The following is a 17789-nucleotide window of genomic DNA, read 5'->3' as shown; positions in this document are numbered from 1 at the left end:
TCCCAATGCTAACACGCAGACTTTTAGCATATATAAAATTCCCTTAGTTTACTGTGTTAGCATGCTGGCATGTTTTTATTAGTACTTAACACAAGGTTTTGCTTCAGAGGGAAAATGATAAAATGGAGTACTTGGAAGCATAGCCATCAACCTGAGTTAGTATGACAGTTTCACTGTAGCTCATCAGTAACATGAAAAAGCTACTCAAATATTTCTGTCATTGCTGTTAATTACATTGTTGTTGTCACGCACAACTTGACAGATCTAGGTTTGCTATATATATATTTATATAAAGCTCTTGCATATTGTCTCAGACTTATATCCGTTATATGTGTACTCAGCTGAGATTTCAGAGACCTTTTACTATAAACAAGCCACATTCACGCCGCCGCCAACCCCTCCAGCATCAAAATGCAAACTTTTTTCACTCTTTAAAAGCAAAAAATAATCATAGACACAAAGTAGTAAATTGAAACAAATTGCCACCAGAATTTGATGAAAATGCACAACAGATTTGGATTTTTCTTTTTTTGCTTTTATCCATTTGTTAAATTTGAAACATTGCTGTAGGTAATATTTTTTCATTCCATTAAAATAATATTTCAAATATCTGAAACTTTTGTTTGAGGTTGTAGAAAAGTATAAGATGATTTTAGCATGCCACGTAACAAATATATAAAAATATTTCACTAAAAATTCTTCTAAAAACTGGATTTTCAGGCCAATTGTAATTGTCTTTCGATTATTTAAGGAGTTAGTTAATAATAACAAGAAATGTTATTTTACAAGAACTGAATAATTTCAGGTAAATGCTGACAATTAGACATTTAATCATAATAATAAATAGAAGTAGTCGCTTTAAGATATTTTTCAGCTTGTAACAAACTGAGCAGTTGTCTTTTTGTCAGCAGTACAATAGTATGTCTAAATTGCTCTATCAGACTTCTTTTATCAATCTCCCGAGTTCCCACATACACACACTTAAGCGACACTGTCTTCATCTCATTTCGTCACGCCTCATGACGTGTTATTATTGATCGTATCACCCACGGTGCAATCACCAGCTCGGTTATCGGCTCGCTCGCGAACACAATACAGATTCAGATTTTGTGCTTGATCATCACTAATACAGACACTCCGATACTGCAGGCACATGAAAGGACGGTCGATAGCAGAGCTGCTGTCTCTGGGCCAGTTTGCAGAGGGTGGCGGGATGGTGACGTTTACAGATGCAGGTACCTCGAGGTGAACGGTCGATCAGCAGGCGGCAGCTCAGCCTCCCTTTGCCGCATTGGAGAAGGAAGAGGAGGAGGGAAAACACTGTTGCTTAGCAACAGGAGGTAGTCGGGTTATCAGTTTGTCATAAAACATGCTGTGAGAAGGATCTGTCCTGTGTGCAGCAGAGGTGACTGCCTTTACGGTGGAGGTTTAAGAGTGGCGGCATCTCGAATGAGTCGTAGCAGCTCTGATCACACTGACCCTTGTGTACATGTGGTGTTTGTCTGTAGGTGAGGTGTCTCACACTCTGGCTGGTGTGTGTCGTTAAAACAGAGGAATGAAAAGAATCTGAACTTCATCGTCACACATGGACGCTTCTATAAAAAGCATGTTGTTGGTTAAAATTACCGGACAACAGACAGGAAGTCGCCAAAAACCCGACCGGCTGTCGTAAATTGACAGACGTCACAGTGAGACTCTGTCTGGCTGTGGGGTTTTGGACCAAACAGTGAAAGCAAGACTGTCAAACTCATTTTAGATCCTGGGTGTGATGTGCAGCCTAATTTCATCTCGAGTGGACCAAACCTAAAAGCGTTTGCTTAAATCTTTAATTTTTTCCCAGTTTTTGTAACAGTAGCCAAAAAAGCTTAAATTAAAGTTACCACTTTTTACATTTAAACAACTGACAACAGAAAGTATTTCACCCAGCTTTTCTCATTTAATAATGAACCACAACAACAACTTCTCTATATCTAAAAATACTTTTAACCTTTCAGACATTTCCACTGTTGAGTATTCGGGTTGGCATCACCACAAAAGGCTTACCATGTTTTTGTACTTTTGTTTTTTACCATTATTGAAAAGTAACAGTAACTAAGGGGTTTACTCCAGTTTTCACACTTAAATGATACAGTTTGCTGAGCTGTTTTTGGCCCCCGGTCTGCATGTTTGACACCAGTACGTGATGTTATTGAGACAATAACAATATCGAATTACCAAGTGATGCTGGTAGAAGTGAAAGTACGAGTTCTGCTTTCTTCTGTCATTTGTTAAATGTGGCATCATGTTTTTAAGGCTGTGGTTTTACTTCAGTTTCTTTTAGTTTAATAATACTATTCACAGAAAGTTCTCTGGAAAAACAGCTGAGTTTAAGCCAGGGAAAATACAGAGTATATTCATCTTTTATTTATTGTGGAAAAACTACTTAAAGCTTAGCTCCAGGAAAAACAGATACATTTACCACACTCGTGGCAAACGAGCACAAGCTTCATGCTTCGTCCTGCTTCTTTACATTTCTCACCTGACCCTGACGAGAGTCTAGTTTCCTCTCAGACCTCTTTAATTAGCAGCAGTATGCTGAAAAAATAAATGTTCTAGAGTTCTACATATTGTTACAGTGTAATAATATGTGTTAGTCATTTAGATAAATACTAAAAATACATTGTTTTTCTTACAATATGCTGCATGGATTAGAAAGAAAACCATCTAAGAAGCAAGGAGGGCTAAATGTTAAAATGTTAACATTAATAGTAGAAATTGTCATTATGTAACTGATTAGATATTTAGATTGTTGTTATTGGTGCTTTAACGCCACACTGTTTACTGCTTTAAATATTGTAAATCATCATTATCTATAATCTATAAATCATTAAAAATGTTGTATTCAATGTTTGCTGTTTTAGTTTCAGCATATACATACACCGCCCAGTTTTACTTTGTTAAAATGCACACCCAGTTATCTGTATACGTCTTTATCGTCAAACCTTGACTCAAACCACGTGTACGTGCGCTCCTGTGAGTGCCATTTATTCTTTCTTTCTCCCACCCTTTATTACAATCTGTTGGATTATATCCTCCTGTTGTTGCACGCTGACCCTTTATCACATGAGACTCGCTAAAGAAGCACGCAGAGCCATGTTCAGGTCGGAGGAGTGCGTCTGTGCTTGCAGGACAAACAGCACAGAACCCAGAAAACTCTGAGGGCCCTTAGCAGTTAGTGTGGGGTCGTGTAAATGGCCAAAGTGGGTCTTACCTTTGTTTTTGAGTGGTAAGTCGTAAAAATGAACTGGGGACACTCCTCTGTGTGTGTGGGTTTTGTTTTTTTTAATATTTGATGTCTTTGTGCACAACATGTTCAGGCGTTCATCCTGTACGACTTCTCTTCAGTGTTGAGTCTCATCATGTCTGAAAGGCAGGCTGGAGTTTGACCAAACATTTCTCAGCAGCAGTAAGACTCACTGGATGAGTTAAACCTCAGCGGTCAGAGCTAAAGAAGCACTGAGCTCAGGAGTCTGGGGATTTCCTATTTTTCCTATTGTTCACAAATCCCATGAATAAACTGCTTTATGGGGCTCCATTGTTGCTCAAAATCTCCGTGACATGCAGTTTTTTTTTACCGTCAGAGTGCTGCCACAAACTATTCCCTCCAGAACACCAAATGAGTATTAATCCGCTGTTGAAAATAGTTCCTACAGTTGCTCTATTTCTTCCTGTTGAAGTTTTACCTTTAAATCATATATTAATTCTTAGGCCTCCAGTTTATCCATTATTATCTACTCTTTGGAGAACGTTCTCTGATTGGCTGCCTGTTGCAAACCAAAGGTTTGAACAGCAGGTGGGTGGGGCTTCTGCACTCGCTTATAGGTGTGTGTGCAGGTGATCGTGTAAATAATATGCCTGTTTGATATCATACAGAGCTTTTGACTCACAGGATGCTGGGAACCAAACCCCAACAAAAAGAACAGATTTTATTGTACAAAGCGATTTGGAATAAAGTATTTATAAATCAAATAAAAATTGAATTTTAATCATATTTAATTTCTTGGTTCCACCTGCTGATATTCGAATCAACCAGTGAGCGTTGATGCTTCCCAGAAATGTTTCCGTAGCTGAGCTTGCATTCAGGTGCAGGTGGAAACTCGTGTAAAATCCTGTGGACTAATCTGCATTTTATTCCTGTCTGAGAATTCAAACCCTGAAGACACAAACACATTGACGGTCTGAGGGTTTGTCTGGCTAAATAAACACACGATGAAGGTGTTTATTTACAGGTGTTTACATCATAACCAGGTAACATTTCCTCATCCGGCTTCATGTGTGTGTTTTCGTGAGGTTTTCAGCAGCACACGAATGCAGCATAAAAACTCCACTCTGCATCGGATGTAGAGAGGGTGTGTGAGTGTGCGTGAAAGTGTAAAGTGGGAGGTTTTTTAGTGTGTAAGAGGAGTATCTGCTGTAACACTAACTCGACACTGACAGCGCCCTCTTGTGTCAGCCCGCAGCCTGCGCCTCAGCCCGTGGGAGAGCCGGATCGTGGAGCGGCTCATGACGCCGACGCTGTCCTTCCTGGCCCGCAGCCGCAGCGCCGCCACCCTCCTCAACAACAGCGACTCTCGTGAGTGTAAGACACCTGCTATACCTTTCTACCCTTACTCTGCTTAACCTCTGCTCCTGTGCACACACGTCTTATTGTCTGTAGTGATTTTTTTCATTCCTTTCATAAAAGGGAAAGAGTTTGTTTGCTGTGAATCAAACAAAACGGAATAAGATCCTAATCTTCCCCCGTTCTTTTTATCCTTTGTGGAGCATGTGGTATGTTTGTCCTAAACTGTGCCTTGGTTTACTTCGTGGTACATTTATGCCGAGTTCTACACAATATCATCACAAAAACTTCTCAGTCTGAATGATACAGACAGAAAAATGAACGATGATGAGGTCGTAAATCCCTTCATGTCAACCAGTGCCAACAAAACACAAAGCTGTTAGATTGTTTTTAATCCTTGCCATAGCTTGGAGTGTGAGCTGCTCCTGCCGAAACATACAAATCCAAAAGTGGTAACATCTGTTGGAGGCCTTGTACTGTTGTCATGGATGTAAGCAGTCCATGACACATTTGGAATGACGGTGTGCTGGAGTGAACACAGCAAGCAACAAGATCACTGACAGTCTCTGGGACACATCGACAGGCAGAACTATTTTCCAGGCAACAATGTTACTTCAGACTTTTGAATAATATCAGCAGATTTTACAACAGAGATACTAGAGCACTATCTGATGAGCTTGCTCCCATCAGGGATGTATGGGAAAGATGTGTGCAGCTCATTTCACGGAAGGTCAACCCAGAGCCTGAGGTGACAGTGGGTGAAGATTTTGCCCCAAGGAAAATGCTCCTTATGGCGATACATGTCCAGCAATCCAAGCAAATACTACATAATCTGATTTGATATGAATACGAGCTATGCATGGAATTGAAAACATGGGTCAAGATTGACCCGTAACACCACAAATGTAACCATACAGTAGTTCATGATATTAAAGTAAAAAATAAATAGAACAAATTTATTTTAGAGAGCTCTATTCTGATACTTCTCAGTAAAAAGAAGTTAACATAACAACTTTTTATAGATCTTTTAGATAATTCCTGTGAGATTCCAATTACCATTTTGTTAGATTGAGAACGAGAGGTATGCTGTAAAGAAGGCAAAAGAAAAATACTAAAAGCAGCCTTTTCATGGATAAAAGACCCGTTAAAAATCAACCCATTAACATAAGAGATAGTAATAGTTTTGTAAGCAGGTACTTAAACAAAGTGAAGTAAAAAGCAAACTCGCCTCTCTTGCGATATTTTTTTGACTGCCAGTATCTGTCACTTGTTGCATAATTGTTTATTTAGTTTGTTTGTCCCTTTTTTTTCTGCCCAGTAACATGACATGAGAGCCAAGCTACGATTGGTTGGAGATCAACATTAATTTATGATGTAACATTCACCTAATCGGACACAGTGACAGAAAAGATATATTCTGTGATCTGAACCTGACATTTATTGTTTTCTTTCTGGAGCTTTTGGTCACACAGTTTGGTCCACAGGGTTTTGGACAGAGACAGTTTGTAATTTCCCCTCTGTACACCACCGAAGTCAAACAACCAGGATATGATCCTTCTATTTAAACATAAGTGAGTTTTTCTACGTACTTTTGAACCTCTGGAAATGAAGGACTACTTATAAAAATGGCAGTAATTGCTTGACAGTTAGTTTTATTAAATGTCTTTAATTAAAGCTGAAAGTCTGCACTTGGCTCACATCTGGGTTGGTTGATTTAAAGTCCACTGACTTGGTGTACAGATGCAAAACTACCAAACATGTGTCATTGTCCAAAACCTTCTGGAAGACATGAGCTTTAAGACATGGCCTCCATCATCTGTGCATTTCTATTACTTTTTCAGAATTTTGTTCTATTTTTAAGTAAAACTCATATTCAGTGTTGATGAGGCGAAATGTAGCTCGAGCTAGTGTTGTCTCATAAAGTGCAAAGATGCTTTAATTAAATATAAAGCTACAATGGAAAGCAATAAAATTTGATTGTGTTTTGAGTGTGATCAATCCGTCACCTTCAGCTCGGCTTCCGTCACTTTGTCGGTCAGCAGGGTCAGCATGTCGTGTTCGCCGTGTGGCCTCACCGTGGGGTTTTTACCACCCTGCATGGTGTGTGTTTGTATGTGTGTGTGACCTCGGCCCTGCTGCCGCTCTCTGCATGTTTGTTTGTCACTCAGACTCTCACCACTGCTCCCGTTCAGCCTCGGCCAGCCCGCTGAACGCCTGCTCCCATCATCACCCGCACCAGAACACCGCAGAGCGCTGGAGGGTCTCCTCGGCCAGCACGCCGGACATCACCCAGCGCCAACGCCGCCGAAACTCCACCCCGGTAGGAGAGCGTGATTAGGATTAAACAGTTTTTGAGTATATTATCATTTTCACTAAGTAGCCCTGATATCCTGCTATGGTAACAGAAATCTGCATCAGGATTAATCATATTCTAATCAATACTTCATATAAATAATTGTTGTGTGTTGTTCATCGTAACAAAACTGTCATAATGGACCAAAGTTTCAGATCAGGTCAGAGGTCACTAGTCATCATCTTCAGACAGAATTTTCCACTCTAGGATTCGAATGATGAGTGACAGGAGTGACAGCCCTATTATGGTCATCTCAGCCATAGAGGCCACACCCACCATCTGCTTAAACCTACTTGTGAGGGGCAGCCAGTCAGAAGGCAGTTGGCTTAAAGGGGGAGGAGCTAAAATAGCTTGTACAGAGTACACAGAGTAGTAAAAGTTTTAGTTAGTTTTCAGTGGAGTAAAATTAATTTTAACGCTCCAGTTAATGCCATAAAAACAACAGCTAACGAGACATTTTTTGTCCAGGAGGTGATTCGATGAACATGGATGGTAAATGAAGCCCAGAAATAACAAAACTTCCTTTTATAAAAACATCACTGGATGGTGTCAAACATTACATGCAGAGAAAACCTTGAATAACAAATCCAACTTAACAAATAACGAACAAACCCAAACAGGGGAAAGCAATTTGGAAAAAGGTGACTGAGTCTATTGTTGAGTCTTTCTACAGCACACAGCATGAATCACACACAAACCTTATGAAAAGTATTATACCTAATAACATTCAGAAGACTGCAGCTATAATGAACTGGGTTTCATTTTCCAGCTCCAGCAGGATTTAAATTACACGATTATATAATAAGGTAAAAACTGGTTATTTGTCTCATCTCTTCCTTCAAGGTGGATAAAAAGAAGAAAGAGAAGAAGGACAAAGAGCGAGAGAATGAAAAAGAGAAGAGCGCTCTCACAAAAGAGAAAGTGCAGAAGAAAAGACAGACGGCATCGCCTACGACCACGATCCAGAGATCCAGGCCAGAGACCAGGTATCGCAGCAGATTACCTGCTTTACATCAGATAAATATGTCCAAAAACTGTGGTTTATTAAGCAAACGGTTAATTAACTCTGTGTTAATTTAGGCGAGAAGCTGGGAGATAGACTGCTTTAGCCTTGGAGCAGATTAATGTGTGGCAGATGGTCGAAGGTGGAGTAACCTAACGTTTAAAAGAGACGCTGCTGGACTCTAGCAGCAGGTCTGTTAGAGTGAGACTTGCAGTTCTCAGACAGAATCGGGTTTTCCTCCTGAATGATCACAGGAGGAAATGACGGCTCTCTGCAGAGATTCATGACGGCTGAATGTGGAGTTTCACATTGAGTCACTCCCAACTTCCACATGACCTAGTTTTGTTTTTTTATGTAGAGCGCTGGGAACCTTTTTACCTTTTCCTGCACTGATCTGAAATGTCGTTTCTCCCCTCTCTCTCATCTCTGGTACTCGTTCTGCTCATATTTCACCTCCTGTCTGCTCCTCAGCACCCTGAGGCCCAAAAACAGACCTCCGTCACCTGCCGCCCCCAAAAGTCGCCCCCTGTCCCCACTGGTGCCAGCAACAGGTGCCGCGAAGACCGCCTCGGGCAAGAAAACGCCTCCTCCTCCTGGCATCAAGACCCGACCGAAACGGGCCCAGACGCCTGCCAGAGTGCAGCCCCAGGCGGTTTCTGCTGTCACCGTGGAAACGGGCCATGAACCCCAGCAGCCCGACACTTCAGAGGAGAAAAAGAGTGAGTGTGGGTATCACGCTGATGATGTCTGTGGCTTCAAGGTGACCTGGAGGTTTTGGCTGACATTCACCATGCAGTAATCTGTGTGTGTGTGTGTGTGTGTGTGTGTGTGTGTGTGTGTGTGTGTGTGTGTGTGTGTGTGTGTGTGTGTGTGTGTGTGTGTGTGTGTAAGCTCAGCTTACAGTGACCTGAATGCATCAGGAACTGAACTTGACGATTAATTTAGTGACAGTTTTGTGACTCTTCCGTGAAACGTGCAAAAATAAAACCACAATCCTCACCCTAGAGTGTTCACCGATGTCCTGTCGAAATCAAATGCTCAAGCCTGCATCCAGGAGGATGTTAATAAGAAGTTTTAACGTGCATTTCTGATTGAAGCATCCAAGTCATGCTCAATTTGTAGGCAAATCTATAATTCCTTCATTCCCGATTGCATCTATTCAGTGAAAACGATAAAGAAAACAGAAGCTGAAACATGCAGCCATCTTTAAATTCAGCTTTAGTTTTGTGATAGAACGTGATTCAGCTTTGTGGTGACAAATAAGATGTGTGTAAATCACAGAAACAACCATAGATCTAGAAAATGTCTGGAGAGGACTGTCAGTACGCCGTCATGTTGAAGCTGCTCTTTTGTTTAAAGAGGAGGAAAGTGGTGAGGCGTGATTGACGTACTCGCTCATGGTGTCTGACAAAATGTCTTTTCACGCTGTCGCTGTGATCTGCGCTGTGTGGCTTCCTTTATAACACTGGAAGCTTTAAAATTGATTAAATGCTAAATCAGACCTTACTGTTAAAACGTCTCTTTCTCGCCTCTCTATCAGCCCCGGGTAACGTTCCTGCCATCGTGGTGTCCTCCGCACCGGCCACTCCTCTTTCTCCCAGCCCGCCGGTCGTATCAGCAGCGTCTCCAACTGTACCGAGCGTAGAACCTGCGGCGACCACCGTCAGCAATCCCGCTCCTTCTCCTGCACCTGCTGCCGCCTCCACCCCGGCCGCACCGGCCAGCAGCAGGCCGTCGGCAGGCACTAACGACCCAGAGGAGGCCGCTCGCGTCCTCGCAGAGAAACGCAGACAAGCCCGAGAGCAACGGGAGAGAGAGGAGCAGGAGCGTCTGGAGCAGGAGCAAAAGAAGAAGTGAGACCTGCTGTCCACACAGACTGTGTGCCTCATAAAATATGATAACACAATGCATGACAGACCATGTTTTCCTGAGTTTGTAAGGCAGATTTTGGATAAACACTTAACATTGTGCTGTGATCTAAACCCAAATAGACACTCACTAGTAAACAAAACATTAAAGCAACACAGTTGCTTTAATGTCAGCAAACCTACAACATAATAAAATGCATCATCTCAGGCACACGTTCAAAAAAGATATTATTTAGGAGAGGGCGCCACAGACCGCTGATGCGAATGCAGCTTGTAACGCAGAACCTTCTCCTCAGGATCCTGCAGGAGGAGGCAAGGGCCCGGGAGGCAGAGGAGAGGAAGCGCAGGGAGGAGGAGGCTCGCTTCATGGCCGAGCAGCAGCGCCTGAGAGACGAAGCCAGGAGAGCTCAGGAGGAGAAGGAGGCGCAGGAGAGAGCGAAGGTCGAGCAGGAGGAGAACGAGAGGCTGCAGAGACAGGTGGGTGATGACAGGAGTTATTAAGATGCTGCAGATTATGTCATTCCAACTTGAATAAGACCAGTGCATACGTGAGTCCAGGAGGTAGGAACGCTGGGTTTAATGGTGGTTTAGTCCCGGGCTTTAAGCTAAGTCAGTAAAAAAATTAATAGATTCTGGTATAAATATGCTTCAGTACATTTCATTTAGTCCACACAAAGGCTTCAGGAGGGGAACAATGATTCGAGTTGCCTTCCATCACACCATGATAACCGTAATATGATAAAATGCACACATGGGCCAAAGTTTACCACTTCTCTTGAGGTCTCTTGTCTGCCTTCAGCATTGAGCTGTTTCTTCATACTTTGAAGGGTGCAAAGGATCCACTTGTGCATCCTCGATTATGGCTCCTCCTGCAAGCCTCCTCTCCCCTCTGTCCTCCACATACATTCAAGGATTTCAAGACATCCTTTCTGAGATTGATTTTCAGGTCACAGGCAGTAGGGCAAAGGAAATGAGAAGGTGCGACTTAATGAAAAAGGAAAAAGCCAGAGGACATGAGGAGAGAAGGCAGGGATGTGCGAGTTAGGTGCAGAACAAAGCTTTAACATGATGGGCAAAAAATAAAGTGTTAGGTGGGGTGTTCATGAGGAAATAAGCATCACAGTGCAAAAAGAGAAACTTAGAAGCTGATCAAAAAGCAATAAGGCAATAAATTAAAAAATCTCAGTGCTGTGCTGTCTGATTGAGAGCTCTTCTCTCCCTAAATTTAAATGCTCAGAGGCATAATTACTGAGAAAAGTCAAAGGGGAAAGTATGGAAGTCTACTGGATGTATGGAAGCTTGTTTCCAAAGGTTTCGGAGTAATAACTCAAAATTTCAAGTTATTGTGTCAGTTGAAATTTTGAGATCACTGGTTGAAACGAGCTTCCATGGACTTGGGCCATAATGTTCTGAAACATCAGAACATTTTTATAGTATACATCCAGAGTGACCCACAGAGCTACAATGGACACATTAGTGGGAAATACACTTCGTTGAAATAAACCAGAATTATCCTTTAACCCCTTCGGCGTGTTTGTGGTAATCCAGTGAGAATCAGACACCCGTTCCTGACAGATCATCAACTCCACTGTAAATACCCTTTGCTGTGAAACCCCACTTTAATTTTCCATTAACCACCATGAATCCCAGTGATCCCCACATGCAGTAAGCCCATTTACCATCTGGGCAGATTAATGTGCAGGAAACTGTGCTGCTGTGAGCCCAAACATCAGCCTCTGTGACTGTCTGGCATCTGGGCAGATTAAAGAGTATGAGTATGTGCTGCTGTCACTCATGAGCACTAACAGTCAGAGGGCCCTTGTCTGCTGTGGGCGCATTCCAGCTGGTGACCTCCATAATGGCGATGAGGGAGCCATTGTGATGGTGGAGGGTAGCGACGGGCCTGTGCTGCCTCTGTCTCGGTCGCTCGGCTCTGGATAAGCAGCGTCAGTGCGCGCCATGCCTGAAGCACTCAGCTCGTCTCGACTCCCCTGCTCCTCTCAATCAGGCCATTGTTCCACCCTGACAGCGAGCTTGCTTCACAGTGGAGTGGCCTCATATTTTTTTAGAGGTCATTTCGCTCAAGTGTTCAGCTAAATGGTCTGAAAATGCGCAGGGCTTGGGGAAGATGCAGGCAAGATATAAAAAACAGCTGGCTGCACCTCACGACACCTTGTGTTGTTTTCACTGCTGCATTTTAAACATATGTGTGTTTAAATATCCAGTCAAGTATGTAATGGGGGTTAAATAATATGAGGTCAGACCTGAAGGCTGCAGACCTGCAGACCACGCTGAGCAGGTGCTGCCCCCTGGTGGTCAGTTGGTTTCATTTGCATGTTTTTTAATGGTGTAAGGAGCCCCATCTCACTCAACATATGATTGCTGATTGCAGCACACATGACAAGTGTCAGATGGTTATAAGAAGTCAGTCTCATAAATATTTTTGAAGCAATTATTGACTCAAAACTGAAATATTTTAGCAAAATGTAAAGATGTGTGCAAGAAAGGGCCTCAAGCATTATCTGTCATGCTCGTAGAAGCTTTTTTCTTTCTTTTTTTAATTGTCTACATATGCAACAGGTGGCTGGTTTAATATTATTTGACAGCTCACAGCCTTTGCAGAGGGAGTTTCTTTCTTCTGGATGAAAGCCTCAAAGTGCCGAAGAGTCGGGTTAAAAAACAGCTTTGTTACAGCCACAATCACCCAGATAAACCGCAGCGTTTATAGCACAAATGAGCTTGTTTGCTTATTTCATTTGCTATTTTCATTATGTTGCATGGTGGCACGGTGGTTAGCACTGTTGCCTCACAGCAAAAATGTCTGAGTTCAGGTCCACCATCAGGCTGGCGTGAGTTTTTGTGGAGTTTGTGTGGGTTCTCTCTGGGTACTCTGGCTTTTGCTTTGGCTTTGAAAATGTCCTTTCTCATGGCTGTCTTCAGAAAGTGGGGATCTTACTGGCCCAGTAGGCACTGCCAGTCCTCTCCGAGGCCCTCCCCAAACTGCAGCCGTATTATCACAGCTTATTCCAGCTGTAGTCACATCAAAAAGTCATAGTGCATTGTTTTGTAAATACAAGAAAATATGTTTCATATATAGCCTCTCTTTTATTTCTACCTGTATGTTACTTTATTAGGTACATTTAAACTAAAGTTTTCTTATTAAATCTACCTTTACACTACCTATAATATGTTGTACAGCTGTGTGGACAGTGTTAGGCTAATATCCCGTTCCCTTTTGAACCCTCGGTCACCTTTAACTTTTACTTGGTAAGATTTAGAGCAGGAGGGACGCTTATTCTTCTTTTTCTTTAGTTTTACTGTGAAAAACGTTTAAACTTGCTTCATATTTGTATCTTCTTTATTTCAGAGGGAGGAAGCTGAAGCAAAAGCCCGCGAGGAGGCCGAGCGTCAGCGCATAGAGAGGGAGAAGCACTTCCAGAAAGAAGAGCAGGAGCGCCTGGAGAGGAAGAAGGTGAGGCCAAAGAGAGAAAAATATCATCTGTAGAGAGTTCAGAAAGTCACAGACAGTTCACAGTCGAGCTGAAAAACAAGAGCACTGATCTCTCTGTCTGATCTGCACAGCGCCTCGAGGAGATCATGAAGAGGACTCGGAAGAGCGATGCGGGAGATAAGGTCGGTGTGATTCATTCGAAACAGGCTCCAGACTGAACACTTGCTCGCCTTTGTGGAATAACACGAGTCTTGTTCTGCTCTTTGCAATCACAGAGGGATGTCAAAGCGTCTCCTCAGGTCAACGGAAAGGACGCAGAGCCGAGTAAAGGTAACCGTCACCCCTCGTCAACCTTTAAATCAGTCACAAAAGAACACATGTACTCATTCACACGTTTCTACTTTGGCTTTTTCAAAGACTATATCCACCTTTGTGAGATTGTCACCTGGGGCTTTTCCAACCCAAAGGTCTATTACTAACCCAGGAAATATACTGTATATAATAAATGGGCATTCTTTCTTTGGCTTTGAGGTTCCACCAGACAATGGAGTGCTAATATAATGCTAGTGCATGCCACCACAGTAGGTTAGTGTGGTGAAACCTGAGATGACCTTATAAAAAGGCAGTTTATTCCTTCTGTTGTGACACAGGAGGGTGTGCTGTTGTTTCGGCTTGTCGTGTACCTCCTCTTTGTTGTAACCGGACACAAAACACAGACATTGGCAGATTTCCCTGCAGGAGATTCCTGCAGATATATACTTTGATAAAACCTCCGGTATCTGTTTCCTGCATCAGCTTCTTCCCTTCCTGTCCCAGGACTGGACTTTTGTCTAAGCTGCGACACCTTAGGCATGAGCAGAAATGTTTTGTGGGCGGTATGTCCACCAGTATGTCCAACCTAACTGGATCATTAGGGAAAACTACTTTTACTGACCCAAAGAAATCATAAAGAGCCAAAAGTAGAAAAAAACTCTCTAAACTTGACCTCTTAATGCAAAAGGAAGCATGAAGTTTTGTCTCAAAGCGATTAGCTGCACATACAATAATCTTGTTATTTGAGATTTTGGTAGATCTTGGCTATTTTAACAGTTTACATATGACAGAGACTAAAGAATATTAAAGAAAAGGCTGCATTTAATAAGTAGATGTGTCCAAATGTTAGACTGATTCTGTAAACATCTGAAAAGGTTGTTAATGTCCTTTACTTGTCCACGAATTTCTCTGCAGCTCCTGGAAACCTGCAGGCCCCCAGTGCATCGGTGCTCAACCCAGCACAAAACGTTCCCAGCCCTGTTGTTGTAAACGGCGTCCAGCCCTCCGTGCACCAAAACGGCGTCTCAGCCAACGGCACTGACTTCGAGGAGATCATTCAACTGAACAACAGCGGCGGCAGCGGTAACCCCAGCCAGCAGCAGAGCGGGCTGGTGAGTGAGCCGATCATGGCGTTCGAGGGAGGAGAGCCCTTCTTGATGAAAACAGGCCCCATGAAGCCTCAGCATGTCGCAGGTACAGAAACACAACATCAAACAGGAATGTGAGCAACAGGGTGGCTGCTTATCAGTCCTGCCCATCTACTCTAAGACATATGGTAAACATTAGCATGCTAATGTAACAAGGCTACAATTCTGTATCTGCCCAACAACACTGTGTTATTGTTGCAGGAGTAGGTTTACTTTTACAAATCAGCTGCACAAGAATGTTTCTCATGGTAACAGCAGCTCCATTATTAGCTAAACTTTACAAGAAAACACGCCACCCTCGGATAAGAATCGAGGACCAAACCCAGTGTGGCAGAAGTGAGACATAAAACCACTGCTAGCTTAAGAACATTAGAATATTAGAATATAGAAGGAGTTTAATATGAGGTACGGAATTCTCTGAACGTGATGCACATCATCTGCACAAGCGTCCGGATCTATTTTTGAGGAATTCCTGGATGACAGTCGCCTCTGATGAACATGTTGGGCCAGCATGTGCCAGAGGAAATTAAATTGAGGTTAAGTTAAAGAAGAGTAGAAAAGAAGACTGAGGTTGGGCAAGAGAAACATTCAAATGACATTAATAAATCATATTTACACATAAATCTAAGAAGCAGCTGCACAGAATTGTGTGTGAAGGGTGAGTTCACCTGTCGCAGAAAGAAGAATTATTGTTCAGTTATATGGAGAACAGGAGGAATGATTTCCTGAAGCAGTGTGGAGTGGAGTGGGTGTGTCTTAGTTAGGGTCCTTTAGGCAGCATCGTCCTGCTGAAACCTGCCACAGGGCCAGAGGTGCTGGGATAAGTGCAGGCTGGAGCACGTCATCTCAGCACCTCTGTTCAGCCAGGTTTCCACCAAGAACGATCAAGTCAGAGATGAGCGTGCAAGGCTGCAGCAATAGCTCAGTCTCAGGCGACTTCAGTGGCACTAATGAAGATTTCAATAAGCAGAGATCATTTGGAGGACTGACCATGATTTATTGAGATAGAGAAATTCATTAATTTGACGATTAAGCTCCTGTGATCGATCATGGCAGAACAGAATCCCAGGATTTAGGACCTAAAACCTATTTTTCAATCTTTGAAAACTTGTCCCCTCATCCGAAATCAATCTGGCACCCTTCAACAACGAGTCTCATTTTCATCGAACATATTAAACATAAAACGAACGATACACACACTCAGGCTTCTGGTTTTGTTCTTTTCCTCCTCCGCAGAGGTCCTGTGAGTCGCCACACATCCACGAAGACGCGCCTTTCGTCTCTGCTTGAGCTATGAGATTCATGCCACACCACAGCGGCTTATAAAACAGCGTGCCAAACAAAACAACCAGCGTTCACCTGCGCTGATTCCACATCCACGGTATCCACAGCGGTGGGACAGCAAGGAGGAGCAGAACTGGCTGGAAAAAAACAAACAAACAAACTCATCTGAAACATTTAAAAAAAAAAAACATAAAAAGCTTAAGTATTCTCTGTCTTCACCGCGTGTTCTGGTGCAGCATTTTTGTCAAGTTTTACCGAAACGTCACATGCAGATTTTATGGTGCACCTTAAAGATGACTGACTGTGTAACAAATTTTAGAAAATGCAGTATAAAATCCTGGAAATACATAATATTTGACAATGGTTGTTATTATTACCATCGCTATGATATTGTTATTGTTACCTTAAGTTGAGCATTGTGTGTGTGCGTGTGTGTTTTGCTGTTTTTTGTCTTGAATTACTGAGTTATTTAACACGGGGAGCATCGGTAAGGACTGGCCACAGTGTATGTAAATGAATAATGAGCCCGGCTGCCTCGGCCTCCTGTTACGGGGGATCTGTGAAATAAAGCTTTATGAAAGGGAGCGAGGTCTCCGTGTGTTTGTGTGCGTCTGTCGGCGATACACAAACGCTCGTCTAACAGACATTTACAGCCCTCGCCACACTGGACTTGAACTTAACTTTTTTGTCTTTCTTTCTGGAGCAAGTGGAAGGGAAAACCTTTGCAATGACTTTATCATTTGTTTAAAAGTGCTGACTTATGGCAGAAACAACCCTTCATAGGTTTGGGTTTTACTATTTTTATGTTCTTTAAGTGACAGGACTAATACAATTTGTGAGAGCAAGATAGCATCCTTTCTAAGCTGACAACTGGGCAGTTAACACCCAGAGACTTGGACTGCAACTGCTATGGTAAAAGTTTAGAGTTTAGAGCTGAATGAAATTAGATTTGCTTACAGAGAGGCCAAAGAAAAACCTGCAGTGATGAGATGATCCTGGATCCTTTCAGTGAGACCTGTAAATATGGATGAAGAAATCTAAACTGTTCAATTAAGTGGTGTGAATGTTTGGCTCTTTTGAAATGTAGCTTTATTAGAAGCTGATAAGCCGGAGTCTCTCAGCAGACCGTCTGCGTCCTCTGGTAACAGAAAGAGATCCCTGCATCAGGCACCACTGTACAACGGTCTGAAAGTTAGCAAGGAATCAGACTGCTAAGGAACTCTCCTTCGACCGCTGCTCCATCCTACAAGCACCTCCAGACCCATTTATTTGTTCCTTCAGGAGGTGATGGGAAGACAGGGGGGTGGTGGACACGTAGCTGATTCAGGCAATGAGCACTTTTTCTCCACCAGGCCAGGCTGCAGGGTGGGACTCCAGTGTTCCTGCTCCAGGTGAGATCACTTGGATCCAAGATTTCCTCTTGAACAGGATCATCTGAATCTGGCTCCTCACCCAGGACCTGTGACCAGAGGCAAATTGTCCGAGAAAACATAACTCCTGGGATCGCTAAGGCACAAACCCCCTCCACCATGGAGAGGACTAACATACTAAAAAACATGACACATTTCACTTCAAACTAAAACAGGAAATACTCAAAAGGCAAACAACCAACACAGATATGAAGTCTAAAAATGATAACACAGAAGGCAGGAGAAGAAATTAAAACAAAAGACTGAGTAAGAACTCAAATACAGCGCAGGGGTGATTACACAGCAAACGTCACTGTGACCCCAGTCACTGACTTAAAGGTGAAGAAGGTCTGAGCGAGGA

At 42.8% G+C, this 17789-nt stretch overlaps 1 protein-coding gene across 11 annotated transcripts in view; it reads left to right on the top strand.

Annotated features, from left to right (window-relative positions):
- Positions 1-16603, top strand: part of LOC146682733 (uncharacterized) — a 54619-nt gene extending 38016 nt beyond the window's left edge. For 3 of the 11 annotated variants that reach the window (XM_085446726.1, XM_085446731.1, XM_085446722.1), the window contains 11 exons: positions 4493-4618; positions 6769-6920; positions 7797-7939; positions 8428-8681; positions 9497-9809; positions 10121-10301; positions 13192-13296; positions 13407-13457; positions 13551-13605; positions 14503-14781; positions 15972-16603. In XM_085446726.1, coding sequence (XP_085302852.1) covers positions 4493-4618; positions 6769-6920; positions 7797-7939; positions 8428-8681; positions 9497-9809; positions 10121-10301; positions 13192-13296; positions 13407-13457; positions 13551-13605; positions 14503-14781; positions 15972-15982 — 1670 coding nt within the window. In that variant the 3' untranslated portion in view covers positions 15983-16603. The remainder of the gene's footprint in view (positions 1-4492; positions 4619-6768; positions 6921-7796; positions 7940-8427; positions 8682-9496; positions 9810-10120; positions 10302-13191; positions 13297-13406; positions 13458-13550; positions 13606-14502; positions 14782-15971) is intronic. The other 8 variants (XM_085446733.1, XM_085446725.1, XM_085446732.1 and 5 more) reach the window with 6 other exon arrangements.
- Positions 16604-17789: the final 1186 nt, after the last annotated feature.

The sequence above is a fragment of the Copadichromis virginalis genome, linkage group LG22 (assembly GCF_057382275.1).
Source record: "Copadichromis virginalis isolate Kocher_CV1m ecotype Utaka linkage group LG22, C_Virginalis_male_GT1.1, whole genome shotgun sequence".
Taxonomy (NCBI): domain Eukaryota; kingdom Metazoa; phylum Chordata; class Actinopteri; order Cichliformes; family Cichlidae; genus Copadichromis; species Copadichromis virginalis.
Note: the sequence above shows the minus strand (reverse complement) of the source record. Positions and strands in the feature narration are given on the sequence as shown.